This window comes from Pygocentrus nattereri, chromosome 21 (assembly GCF_015220715.1).
Source record: "Pygocentrus nattereri isolate fPygNat1 chromosome 21, fPygNat1.pri, whole genome shotgun sequence".
NCBI lineage: Eukaryota > Metazoa > Chordata > Actinopteri > Characiformes > Serrasalmidae > Pygocentrus > Pygocentrus nattereri.
In genome coordinates, this window is record NC_051231.1 from 7,440,658 (window position 1) to 7,454,676 (window position 14,019).

General features: G+C 39.3%; 1 protein-coding gene across 1 annotated transcript in view; it reads left to right on the top strand.

The window, feature by feature from the left end:
- The window catches only part of lmcd1 (LIM and cysteine-rich domains 1), a 33,820-nt gene that overhangs the window by 13,112 nt on the left and 6,689 nt on the right, over positions 1-14,019 (top strand). The window contains exons 4-5 of the mRNA XM_017704856.2: positions 5,072-5,416; positions 12,626-12,841. Of these exons, the coding sequence (XP_017560345.2) occupies positions 5,072-5,416; positions 12,626-12,841 (561 nt within the window). The remainder of the gene's footprint in view (positions 1-5,071; positions 5,417-12,625; positions 12,842-14,019) is intronic.

Consider the following 14,019-nt stretch of genomic DNA (forward strand, 5'->3'; position numbering starts at 1 on the left):
TTTCATTGTCAGTACTTGCTGTACTGTGTGACCTCAGGCCTAAACCCTGGACCAGGACAGTTCCCGTTGTCCGTGGATTGCTCTGACTCCCAAAGCCACCACCTGGGGAATGAAGCTGACCTTTTCTCTATCGCAAAGCCTGGCTATCACTGCTCCTATTCTTATACAAAGCTCTAATTCACCCTGGCCAGAGCGCTCAGTTGTCAGGGAGGTGGGGAAATTTTAATGCTATGATTGGTCCTGCCAGTTGCACCAATGGCAATATGCAGTGGGTTAGAGACCTGGCAGGAAGCCTTCTGCTTTACTGTTCCGCTCTCGGCTGCCAGGAAGCGTGGCCGCTGTGTGCCGAAGCGAAGGACTTTCATCTCTCAGGGGGATTGTGGGAAGCTGTTTTTTCAGCCCCCAGTCTTTTCCTGCTATCCAGTTGTGTTGGAGAGCTTTGTTCTCTATAGCTGGTCTGGCAGGTTGACTGCAGAGGAATTTGGACTTGTGGTTTTATTTGATATAGATGAGAAGGCCTACACAGCACTAGCCCAGCATCCAGTAGTTATCCCAACATTGCTTTTCCGACCATTTAAACAGTGAGAATTTGAACCGAGCATGCCTTAACGACTGTTTTAGAGAGATTTTCCTCTCCGCATGCTGTACTGCGGCTGTTGTTACAGCTATCAGGGTTGTCTGCCCTAGTTTATAATAAACTGGCCTTATAAATTACTTCGTTTTAAAGAACTGTAGTGCTGTTGTTAATCCCACTCAGACTCCATGCAGAGCGACATATAGGCTTTCTTTTAGCGGGCTCATGAATATCTGTGGTTGCTTTAAAGTGTGCCTCATCATGCCATGAAGAACAGTGGGGCTACCCGGAGGATGACTGTGGTGCGGTCGATAGCCGCAGGGTTTGGGTCAAATCTGCCAGGAAGTTAGCATAAAGAGAGGATAATAACATAGGCCTGGTTGTAAGCATGCTAAACCACCACCTGGTTTGAATGAGCTCATATAGAAACCATACTGTTCTGTGTTTCTGTCCAGCTGGCTGACTGGATGCTCAATTATCCATTTATTTTGAAGCAAGCAAAGTGTTGCTCCTTAGCTTAGCGACAGAGAAGTCTCTGTTAGCATCTACTGTGCTGCTGAGCAAGCAGGCCTTCTTTCTTTTAAAGAAGGAATGAATTCCTTCTAAATAGTGCCCAGGGCACTCATAATGTTGATTTACTCACTCAACAAGTCAGCCCTCCCTAACTACATGTTTGCTAAGAAACTGCTGAGCTAGCTTGGAACTAGCAACCCCCTTTTTTTTATTCTTCTTGGCCTCCGTGTATGTCTGAAAAGTACATGGTACAGACATTATGCAGGCTTACACTGGGAAAAAACTGGTTGATTCATATGTGTACATCAGTTTCACACAATTAAATTATATCACATCAACCCAGTCACTGCCAAAAGTAAATAAACTGAAAGACAAATTTGTGTTAATGTAATACAGCACTGTGCAAAATCAGACTAATATAGAGGGAGAGAGACAGAGGGAGAGAGACAGAGGGAGAGAGACAGAGGGAGAGAGAGAGACAGAGAGAGAGAGACAGAGAGAGAGAGACAGAGGGAGAGAGACAGAGGGAGAGAGACAGAGGGAGAGAGACAGAGAGAGAGAGACAGAGGGAGAGAGACAGAGAGAGAGAGAGAGAGACAGAGAGAGAGAGACAGAGACGAGAGACAGAGACGAGAGAAGATGAGGATTGTGCACCAGATTCCTAAAAAGTTAAAACAGTTTGTAAAAATGCAAATAAAAACAGGCAGCAATGATTTGTTACTGCTTTTTGAACTACATTCAGTTAAAAGCTATTTAATGTGTTAACTAATCAACTTTATTGTTTTTTGTTTACATACACTTATTCTAAATTGGATACCTGCAACATGTTCCATATCTGCTCCAGTGTTTCATCACCTTTCCTTTTAATGACATTCAGTAATCTTTTAGGAACTGAGGACACCAAATACTGTGAAAATTGAAAAGTGGAAAGTCATTTTCCCCCCATTCTTGCTTGATATAAAACTTATGCTGCTCAACAGTTCTGGGTCTCTGTTATTGTATATAATGCTGCATAATGCAACATACTGTAGGTTTTCAGTAGGAGACTGGACTGCAGCCAGTCTTACTAAGATGCCATGCTGTTGTAACACATGCTGGACATCCCGCTTTGTATCAGCAAGACAGTGCCACTCTACAGTATACTTTGTTTCAAAATCTTTTTGTACCCCTCAACGTTAAGGTGCCTTCACAGATGTGAAAGTTTCCCATACTACTGGCACTAACACACTCTCATACCATGACAGACGCTGGCTTTTGAACTTTGGGTTGGTAACTGTCGTGATGGTCCATTTGAAAATTCGGCGGCATTTCTGGATGCTGTTGATATATGGCTTCTGCTTTGCATTGCAGCAGCAAACTATGTTTACTGACGAGTGTTTTTCAGAGTATTATTCCCGACAAGTGTCGGGGAGCAGTGCCGCTTGATCACAGGTACTCAGAATTGACTTTTGGCCTTGCTTTTCACACATAAGCTTCTTTAGTTAAATTTTTTATGATATTCCGCACCATAGAGTGTGAAAAAACTAAAATCTTTGTAGTAACTAGTCATTCTTCAAATGTTGACACATTGTTTGACCAAGTTGTGTGCCTCAACCCATCCTTGGTCAGAAAAGACTCTTTCCTGAATGCTCCTTTTATACACAAGCGTGATCTGTTAATCACCTGTTAAAGATGTTTTTGGAACATTTCACAGTGTTTCCAGTGTTACATTGCCTGTGTTTCAACCTTTTTGGAACGTGTTGCAGGAATCAGTTTCCAGATGAGTACATATTTACATAAAACAATGATGTCCAGAAGGAGAAAACACGAAATACCGTGTGTTTATGCTGTTTTAATTTAAATCAAAGTCAAGTGAATTTCCAATTCGCTGCTTTCTGTTTTTATTTACCTTTTTCCAGCTGCCCTTTTTTTGGAATTGGGTTTGTATTTATGTATCAAAAAAAGTCATACTTGATTTAAATGTGTATGCCACTTTCCCGTGAATAAAATGTAAGTGAAGGTAAGCAAACTGACAGACTAAATTGTGATGATAAACATTTTGTGTGGAAATTTCTGGAAAACCTTCCAGAAATTTTAGGTTCTCTGCCTGTTCTCCCTCATCTCCTTTCAGTTTGTGTGCATGAGCTCATTTGCCTCAATTGTAGGTATATTCAGTAGGGCAGTGTTGCAGTGATGGGACAAACACAAACAGTGGCTATCCCGTCTCCTAACCCTCCTCCTCATTTGGGAACTGGAATGTTTTCCGGAATCCCAGCCCTGCCAGAAGTCTAGTTTTTATTTGTCACATAATGGCTGTTAAATGACTCTTAAAGTTTCTATTAAAGCATTGGTGTTGAACACAATCATAAAGAGGGTTTAACAGTGAGTCAGTGTTGCTGTGTGCCTGGGTGGATTGAAGAGGAATAACAGGGCAAAGAGGAAAAGTCTGTTGTAGCTCCGGTGCGTCTCCTGCATGAATGGATTGCCTGTCTTCTTTTTTTGGAAACCTTACCTTCTTAGATTAGGGGTCTTTGTGAACAGCTTATCCTGCATGAATAATATCATGCAGCTCTTAGGACTTCTGTGCTCAAGAGACACTGCTTGCTTCAGGTTTGGGCCAGTTCACTCTTAGGAGAGTTCATTGGGGATTTCTGCTTGTTTATGTGGGGCTTTTACAAATCCAGATGCAATCTAGGGTTTTTAATTTTATAAGACTATAAAGAGCTTTTGCCTTTAGTTCATTATAGGCACATTCATATAACAAGTAAGGGCAGTTATATAATGACGCAGTACTTCAAGATATTATGACAGAACACAGGTGCATCAAATATTTTATTTTCTGAGGTTTAATAAGTTGGAATAAGCAAAAAAGAAGCAGTAGAGCTGCATTTAGAAATACATGATAATACAGTGACTTTTAGTCAGTGTTTCTCTTCTTCTTTACTTCAGCATTCTGTAGTAAAGAAAGTGGTTCTTTGTAGAACCACGAACACTTAAAGAACCATGTGCACGATTCTTTGCATTGTGAAAAGGTTCTTCAGATTATTGGAGAATGTGCAGTAGATGGTTCTATATAGAGCTGTTTTGAAAAGGTTTTTTAAGGCACCAAAAAGGGTTCTTCTATTCTAACAAGCCTGACATCTTAACAAAAGAGGAACCCTTTTAGGGATATATAGAACCCTTTTCAAAAAGCTTCTATATAGAAACATCTACAGCACATTTTCCATTAATTCGAAGAATGCTTTCATGATGCAAATAATTCATTAATCTTGCAAGGGTTCTTTTGAGTGTTCATGGTTATACAGAACCATTTTCATTACTAAAGAACCCTTAAAGAACCATCATTTTTAAGTGTGTACTCAGAAAACATAATCACCCCTCATTTAGTCTTATAACTCAGTTACTTTGCGTAATTTCTACTTTGTACAAGGCCAATATCTAAAATTATCTAAAAGGACCCACATATACACCAACCAGGCATAACATTATGACCACCTCCTTCAGCACTGCCTCAACACACGCTAACACACCACTACTTCAGTCTATTGTTAAACTAAAGCCATTTCCGACCCATTGCCCCCATTGGGTGATGACCACAGATTGATATGTGGGTCAACTTAAAACATTTCGCCACACAGCTTTTTGAGTTATCTAATTTTGTCTAAATTTTAAACTCCTAATCTCCTAATTTTTTTAGGTCTGTATCTCAGTTGGCTCACCATCACAGTTGAACTGTGCAGAGATTGAGTAAAAAAGAAAACACATCAGTAAGAATCTGTGTTCATTGTGGCTCAAAAAGATCTGATTCTTGGGTTCACACAGCACTGAACAAATCAGATCAAACTAGATTTGTGCATCTTCAATCCTGTAATGTGAACTTTTCGTTGTCTTATTTTCTCTCTCTCTCTCTCTGTCTGTCTGTCTGTCTGTCTGTCTGTCTGTCTGTCTGTCTGTCTGTCTGTCTGTCTGTCTGTCTGTATATGCATGTGTATCTCTGCCAACCAGGCCATGCAGTACATGGAGCTTCTCCCAGAGGAAAGGCGGCCTGTAGCAGGCACGGAGGGTGCACTGTACCGGCGCAGACAGCTGATGAGACAGCTTCCAGCATACGATGATGACCCCTCGCACTGCCACAGCCTGTCAGAGGTTGAAGTGAAAGCCATGGCTCAGTTTGTGAAAAGCTATAAGGAGGAGGCTTTGGGAGTGGGAGAGGTGGCGCTGCCTGGAGAGGGAGGAGCAGCTAAAGAGAACATAAGCAAGCAGAAGAATGAGAAGGGCTCCCAAGAGCAGCCCAACCCAGAACCTACCACCAATGGAACACTGGAGGAGAACAGCAAGAAGAGCCAATATGTAAGTTAGTGCTGACTGAGTGTGTGTGGTTATAGGCTAATTATTTGGCCAAAATAAAATTCTCAGGTTTTTTTCAAATGTAGAACTTCCCAAAAAGGCTTTTGTTTTTATTATCTATATTTAAGACATGCACACATCATGAATTTTTACATCATGGTCTTTCATGACCTGTCACAATCACAGTCTGATTAGCTGTTAAATGATTTTTTGAGCCGCTTTTATTAGCCATTCACAGGCAAAACAGGCTCCTCCACTCAGGGATAATTTTGTCTGACACATGGGGGAGACCGACATCAAGAGGTTATAGCGTCCATACAATGCTAGCACCTCGAGATCATACAATCATATTTTCTTGTCTGACACCAATTTACTGTAAAATATCATCAGTAATATAAGCTATGTTGGAACTTTTTGAAAATCAGTGGACAAAATGCAGCTTACAAAGTGAATGTACATGAAATATTGCGATTTAATGAAATGTTTATGATTATATGACAAAAAATAAGAAAGTTCTTGGACTTACTGGAATATTGCCAGTTTTATGTTAGCACAGGCTGAGCTAGTGGATTGTGGAGAGGACGCCCAGGGCTGCTGTGGGAGAGTGGTGCTTCACATGAACCACAGTATAAAATAGGTTTTTGTTGGTGTAGTTCATTAGTAGTCACCTAAGAATTCAGATATTCTATAAGTAAAATGGTTGAAATCCCCAAAGCAAAGTTCTTTTAATCAACAAAAGTAGCAACAGTTAAAAAATTAAAGCAGCATCCATCTATTTATTTGGCTCACATTATGTATGTCATAAAATCGCAGCACAGATTGGCTTAAATAAGTTTTAAATAAACCTGATGATTGTTATGAGCGAAAGTTCTGCCCGATTCTCATGGTATGCCCCTGCTATATTACACTGCTGTGCAAACAGATGCTCCATCCATCCATTTTCTAAGCCGCTTCTCCGTCAGGGTCGCGGGGGGGAGCTGGAGCCTATCCCAGCGGTCATCAGGCAGAAGGCAGGATAGGTCGCCAGACCGACACTCACACGCTCGGGCAATTTAGCATTTCCAATTGGCTTGACTGCATGTCTTTGGACTGTGGGAGGAAACCGGAGAACTCAGAGGAAACCCACGCAGAGAACATGCAAACTCCACACAGAGAGGACCCCGGTCACCCGGCCGGGGAATCAAACCCAGGACCTCCTCGCCACCGTGCCACCGTGCCGCCAACAGATGCTCCAGTTTAGTTTAAAAATAAATTCCGAAGTTTCTGTGTTGAAATTTGAGGTTTCCTCATGATTTTAACCTTTTACTAAAGAATTATAATGATGTCTAATTAAGAGCACAGAGATACTCAGGAACTTAATTGGTATTTCTTGTCAGCTTTTGCCCACATGCGTATGCTCTCTGTCTCCTTCTGAGGTGGGCCAAGTAGAAAAATGCAAGATCCATATTTTGGAAAGACTGGAAAACTCTTAATTGCTTCAAGATTGTCTGTTGGTTAGAGCTCAGTTTCCTACAGTCTGTCTGAAATATCTCTCTCTAACGACCCCCTCTTCTGCCTTATCTGTCTCCATCCATCCATCACTTTCATTGTGAACCGTCAGTGTTGTGATATTTATCTCAAAAAACTTCCCCAGAAACTGAAATACAGCCAGCGCTTCCTTTCAACCCTGTGATTTAGGCTTAATTAATGCCATGTACTACACTTCCCAGGGAATTCAAATATGTAACAAAGCTAGACACATTTATCACAGCTGCTACAGTAAGGAACCGGTTTGTTAATGCATATCAGAGAAAGGCTGCAGCAAAACAAGACACTGCGTATGCCCCTCAAGGCCAACCCCACCATATGCCTGACCATGTGGAGCTCCAGAATGCAGGAGCTCTCAGAAGCAGCTTTAACGTTCAGTGGATACTACCTAGACCAATCACAGTTAATTGGCCTTCTATCTTGAATTAGTTCAAACTGTAGACAAGGGTCTTTTGCAGCCACCTGCAATTTGCTGATTATCCACTTCTGCTTATCAAGTCTGATGTTCAGAGTAAACATCTGCGGCCACTTTGCTGCTTGCATTTTAAGTTGAAGGAAAAAGCTCTTGTTTTGATTTTGGAGCAAACAGCTTGATTAAGGCCTTGATTAAGGCCAAGCACTGGGCAGCAGGTCATTTACTGCTGGAGGAAGGCTGGTAGCTACCTTTGAAAGAAACTCCGGCTCAGAGCAGGGGTGGTAGTAGGAACCCATATACATGTTAAAGTGTCAATAAATGGAATAGGGACTCAAGTAGGTTTAAACGTAACCTAGAAAAAAAACATTTTTACTGATAATATTTTCAAAAAAGGTATTTAGTGCCTTATAGATCTGTAGTGGAACTTCATCCAGGGACTATCAAGATAGGACCGGACGTTTGTCAGGTGCTGTTGGATCCTTTTGGTCTCAAATAAATTGCTAAACTAACAGAAATTATAATAACTCAATGTGAACTACTAAAATGAAAATGAGTAAAAAGAACATTACTTTTCTCACAAATATATTTAATACTAAAAGTATTATCATTTGAAAAATACTCAGAAATGTACAAATATAAGGAAAAATATGAACATATAGGACCAGTTTTGTGGTCATAGATTAGGTCTTGGATTAAAATGCAATCTCACTGATGTTTCACCGTTAATCACACAACTGTTAGTTCAACACTACCTGATTGGTTGAATAATGTTCTACCATGTTTTTACAGTGACTGTATTGTTTCGCTGAGTACTGGTTGCCAAGTAACAATTTATGCTTCAGCTAATCATTACTAAGTCTCTTTTTGCACATTAGGCATTGGATAACTTCTGTAAGATAATATTTGGCCTGCAGACAAGACTTACTCAGATTCTGAAGAAGACTGACAGCAAGCCGTCATCAAGTTCTGAACCTGACGTTGCCCCAAAGTGTTGGCAGAATAACCAAACAAGCTGGGATTAGACAGAAATGAACAGAATACAATTTAGCAAACAGGGGCTGTGAAACCCTTTATATTAACAAAACTACATTCAGGTTAATCTGGCCAATCTTGAAAAATTTGATATTGTGACAGTTTTATGGCTGTATGTATGGCAAACTGTACTGAAATAAAAAATAAATAAATAAAACGATCATGTCAAGTAAAATCTTCTGTATAGTCTCTTGTTGAGAGAACATTCTTTACATGTTTTACTAGTTTTAGGTCATTTTAAGTGAAATAATATCACTACACTGGCAGACAAACTTGCTTGTAAGAAATTAGCTTAAAAACCAGCAAAGTTATCTGCCAGTGTAGTGAGAGAATTAATAAAATGACCTAAAACAAGTAAATATTGTCTAGAAATAAGCTTGAAAATCTTATAATAGGTGCACAACCATCTCAAAATGGAAAACTAGATACATCTTATTGACACACAGATATCATTTGAGGCAGACGGAATTGCCAGTGTTAATGCACATTTGAATACAGTGTTAGAGGCTTTTTTGCTTTACTTTTTTTCTTTATTTTGCAGAACTGTTTATGTATAAAAGACACAGAACACTCGAAGTAGTGCATCATCACAAACTGATGAGCAGTGAATGATGTGATCTACGGTATTTGCCTTCAGCTTATGCGTGCAACCCAATCACAGCTGTGATGTTATTTGTGATAACGCACTCGTTTATGTTCTCTTGTTTAAGATTCCCCTTAATTCCAGTCTTAAGAATAATCTGAGTCTAGGAAGGCGGCCCCATAGCTAGTTACTACCCACTGCCTCTGCAGACGAGTATGACCATCGTTAGTGCTGCACAGTGGATGTTACACAGGGAAAAAATCAGGGACTCAGATTAGATAAAGCATTAGCTGAGAGTAGCAGTGTGTACCCAAAGCGTGTACTCAAAGCGCTTTTCAGCTTTACAGCAGGTTTTTACAGTTCTTCATTAATCATGCTGATTCTGAGCGAACGAAGGGAACAGAATGTCTTTTAAAAGCCTTACGAGCAAATTCAAGATGTTGGTTTACAGTTGATGTGTAAATTAGTGCTTTTCTTAAGTTGCCTTGCTGGAACACATTTATAGGCCTGTAAAAGTCTCACTGGCTTTCTTTTTTCGGATGTAGTCTAGATGGCAATCGCCGGAGTTCCTGTTGGTTTTCCACTTATTTTCAACACATGGAGTCTTGGCTTGAAGGGCTTACGTGTCAGTTTTACGACACACCACACAAATTAAATGCTTATTTCCTGTGTAGAAACACATACAAATGGCAAACTGCCAGCTGTTTGGAGGTGGGGCTGAGTGATGTGATACGTTATCATTATCATGATAAATTACAGTGATGCACTTTTCTGAGTACATCATGGGTTTCATCAGTACTCCTAGAACACTGACCAACAGCAGAGATCCACACAAATCGCACACGGCTGCTTTCAAAAGCATTTTAAACTATATTTTACTTTTTTTTCCTAAAATGTGATGATCTTAATGTAGTAGTTGCTGAGCAGCTCCTGAGTTGTACTAACGGTGTGCAGGAAAAACTTGTTGCTGTCATTTTGTTACAAATAAACAGATCCTGCTGTAAAACTGTTTAATCGAAAGAGAAAGTGATGTATTTTGTTCTCCTCTGAGGCGACTTGACATGGTTGCCTGGCATTGTTTATGATGCATTCAACTAAACCAGCTATTTATTTATTTATCTAATCATATTTTTCCTTATATTAACAGTAACTTTTCTGTTTTAAGTTTTTACTGATTAAATTTTTTTGCAGGCTACAATTTTTGTGGTTTAGAAAAAGTCAAAGTCCCAACACAATGAACAAATACTTGAGTATTTAAATTATTCAGGCCCTGATGTAGAAAAATTATAGAAAGCTTGTACACAACTGCCACCACTGTATAACTGCACAGTAGTAGGCAGCTGCTCATTATGTCATGATCTTATTTTAATAATTTATACTATTTTTAAATTATTTTCTAAATGCATTTTTTCCTATTCTTTCTTAAAAAGTTTATTTTGCATGCAAAGTATAATAGTATTATACCTGAAGGCCATGGCACTATTATTTTGCTGATTTGTTATTCCGACTTGTTTGCAAACCTCAGAAAAATTAAATAGTAAGATATTGTGTGGCATGAAAAAGTGATATTTTTCCCATATTGCCCACCTTAGTTGGAAGATGCTTACTTTTATAAAGATCTCCTTTGTTGAATGCATGTGTGAGTTCAGCTTTTTCACCCTAATTTGTCCTTGCTTGGTCTCTTGCGGTGTAAAGGGGGGCTTTCTGTCTGTAAAACCGCTCTACTACTCTCATATTTCCAGAATTTGGCAAGCTGTTACCACGCAAGCAGTGTCTTTTTCTTTTTTTTATTTATTTATTTTTTTGGTACGGTCTTGAATAGAGAACAGAGATTTCAAAAGCCTACATGCCACCCCTTCACATAAAACACATTCAGCAAGTGAATGCTTGTTCAAAGACCCCGCTGAGATGATTTATGGATTTTTCTGGTTGGAACTGATATTTTTGGTGTACTGATAGATTCGCCTCAGCGTCTGTAGCTAATATGTTCTCTTATTTGTTGTCAGGCTTTCAGCCGCTGCAGGAGGGTCTGGGTCCAGAGCAGCCTTTCGGGATTTTGTTTGTCAGGATGTCTGGGCTGGAAATTTAACTATAAACATACAAGCCATAAACAAAACTTCACCTACTTCACGTCAGTGATGCTTTTCCAACCCCCCCCCCCTTTTTTTTCATGTTCACGTTTTCACGTGGGCTCAGCTTAGGCAAGGAGGGAAGCTGCAAATCTGAAAATAATTAGAGCAAGAGCAACATCTGCGCTTGATTTTTGTTTTATCATAACAGGAATGCTCAGTTTGGGGCCTGTGTGTTATTGCCATGCTAATGTGGCTTTGATTACAGCTCTGGAGATTCAGAACAGGACGAAATGTAACTTCTTCAAGGTCGTATATTGAGATAGGTGGAAGTAGGTACGAGAAGGAGAAGGAGTAATGCTGAAGTGAGCCCGTTAATCACTAGTATACGGGTCTTTTCTTGTGGTTTAAAGAACTTTTGCAGCATAAGGTTATAGTGTTATCTAGTCTGGATGTATGGCCTATTCTTTAAAATAATATGAAAGCAGTTTTGTTGCAGATTGATGTAGAAAGTGATTCTAATATGATACTAATACTGTGTTTTTGTAGGAAGCTGTAACAAAAAAGAAGAATCAAAAAAACCTGGAATAGAACACAACTGACTTGATAAATCAGTTGGTGAATAACATTGACAGCACAGTTTTATTGGCATTGCTGACAATTAGCAGCCTTTTTAATTTCAGCATCTCCGAGATACAAACTTCCCAATATGAATGTAATATAAGTCATATGTCAACAGTAAGGGCAGAACTAAGAAATGTGAATACCAGCGTGGCAAAAAAAAAAACAACAAAACAATTTAAAATATCTCCAAAACCTCATTTTTAACCAATTATAATATTTTAGATATGAAAAGGTGTTTTAGTATTTATATTGCTTAAAACTTTATTAGTATTATACTATTTATTTGAGTTTATGATGATCATATCAGTCAGTAAAGCTGTTTAGCTAAAAATACTGAAGTATAAAATGGCAATTCATGAAATTCATAACTATTCTAGATGATGTGATGGTGTCTTAATCCAGTACACTTCTCAATCTCAATAGTTTAAAAGTACCATTTTTGAGACTTAAGAACAACACAGTGGAGTTTGGTCTGATTTACTCACACTGGTTTCTTAGCAGTGTAAAAACACAAAACAAAGCTGTAGTTTATAGTTCTGTGAGCTAACATTGCAAGCTATAGCTATAGCACAATATAGTTGCCCTGAGAATGTACCAACCACAGTACAGTATGATAAAACACAGTACAGTACAGTACATTACAATACAGGATGATGTGTTATTGCACCATTCATTCCAGATCATCTATCAGTTAATTCCTTAGGTCTAGTTCATAGTTTATATAGTTCAACTGTCATACTGAATAACTTATTATTGTTTATTATGATGTGGTTCTTTTTTTTTTGAGGGTGCATCCTGCCTTACTTTATACTGGAGTTCAGTATCAGCTTTTCTCTCATTCCTGTTCAGTAGCTTATACACTCAGCTGAGTGTAGGTGTTTGCCTTCCTTCCTCTCTCCCTCTATTTTCCACTGTTTGCTCTCCTTCCTCTCAGCATGACTGTTTGTTCCTGTTCTCCATAGCACTGCAGCGGTTGTGGGGAGTTGGCGGCGCTGGACAGTCCAGTGGTGTATGCAGAGAGGGCGGGCTATGACAAGCTGTGGCACCCCACCTGCTTTGTGTGTGCTGAGTGCGGCGAGGCGCTGGTGGACCTGGTGTACTTCTGGAGGAAAGGCACTCTGCTGTGCGGCCGCCATTACTGCCAGAGCCTTAGGCCGCGCTGTGCAGGCTGTGACGAGGTGAGACAATATATTTGATCTCAGGATTTCATACTGCACTAGTGTGAGAGTTTAGTTTGATAGTTTGGTGACAATTTTAACTCACACAATTTTCCCTGATTCCAAATGTAGCAGCCAAGAAATGTCTGGATGGACAAAGGTACAGATGAATCAAGCTTTAGGATGTTCTTTTAAACCACATGAGCATATCTGTACGAGAGTACTTACAGTACTGTAGAAAAGTCAGAGCATTATTTATTCCAGTTTCCAGTATAAATAGCCATAAAGTCATGAGGTTCAAATATTATGAAGATATATGGCATTCCAAGGACCTGGTAGACCATCAAAACTGTCCCCATCAGATAAACAGTACTTGAAGCTTCCGTCCTTCCACTGTGAGACAACAATTCAATGCTATGGGTCTGAAAGGATGTGCAGAATGTCAAGAAAGCATTACTGAGAAAAGAAGATAGACAAAAAAGAAGAAATCAAGCATGTTGCTGGTGTTCTAAGAGGACTGACCACCACAAAGTCCCGACCTCAATATCATTGGAAGTGTTTGGAATTGATTAAATTGTGAAAAGAAGAAAAAATACAACCAACTTCTAAGACTGAACATTGGAGATGTGGAAAAATATCCCTGCAGGTTTCTGAGAAAAACTGAAAGCAAATGTACCAAAAAGAATGGATGCTGTAATAAAGGCAAATAGCAATCATTTAATATTGTATATAGTTCTGTGTAATTTTCTGTTAAAACACATTTTTTCTACGTTTTTTCTTGATGCTGAAAAATGGGTAACTTGGACTTAATGGCCATTATGACTGGAAATGAAAAGAAAAATAGTATCAGTCATTGACTTTTGCACACTACTGTACAGTTTGTGGCCAGTGTGTGTTGATTTAGGCTTACACTTTACACGCTGGTGGGGTTTAAGTTCAACTACTTTTTAGCTACATTAGCCACATACCTCCAGTTTAAGTCTAAAGAATCAAACTTTGGGCACAAAACACGTCTTGGCTAAACAATTACATTTGAGGCAAGGGGAAAACTTGGAGTGGTATCCGTAATAACTAATGGCAAAATACAGATATATATCACTCATAACACTGATTATGCAATATTGCAATATATTGCTATGTCATGATAAATATGCCTGTATATGTTATTTTACACCAATAAATTAATGCACACATTTTCA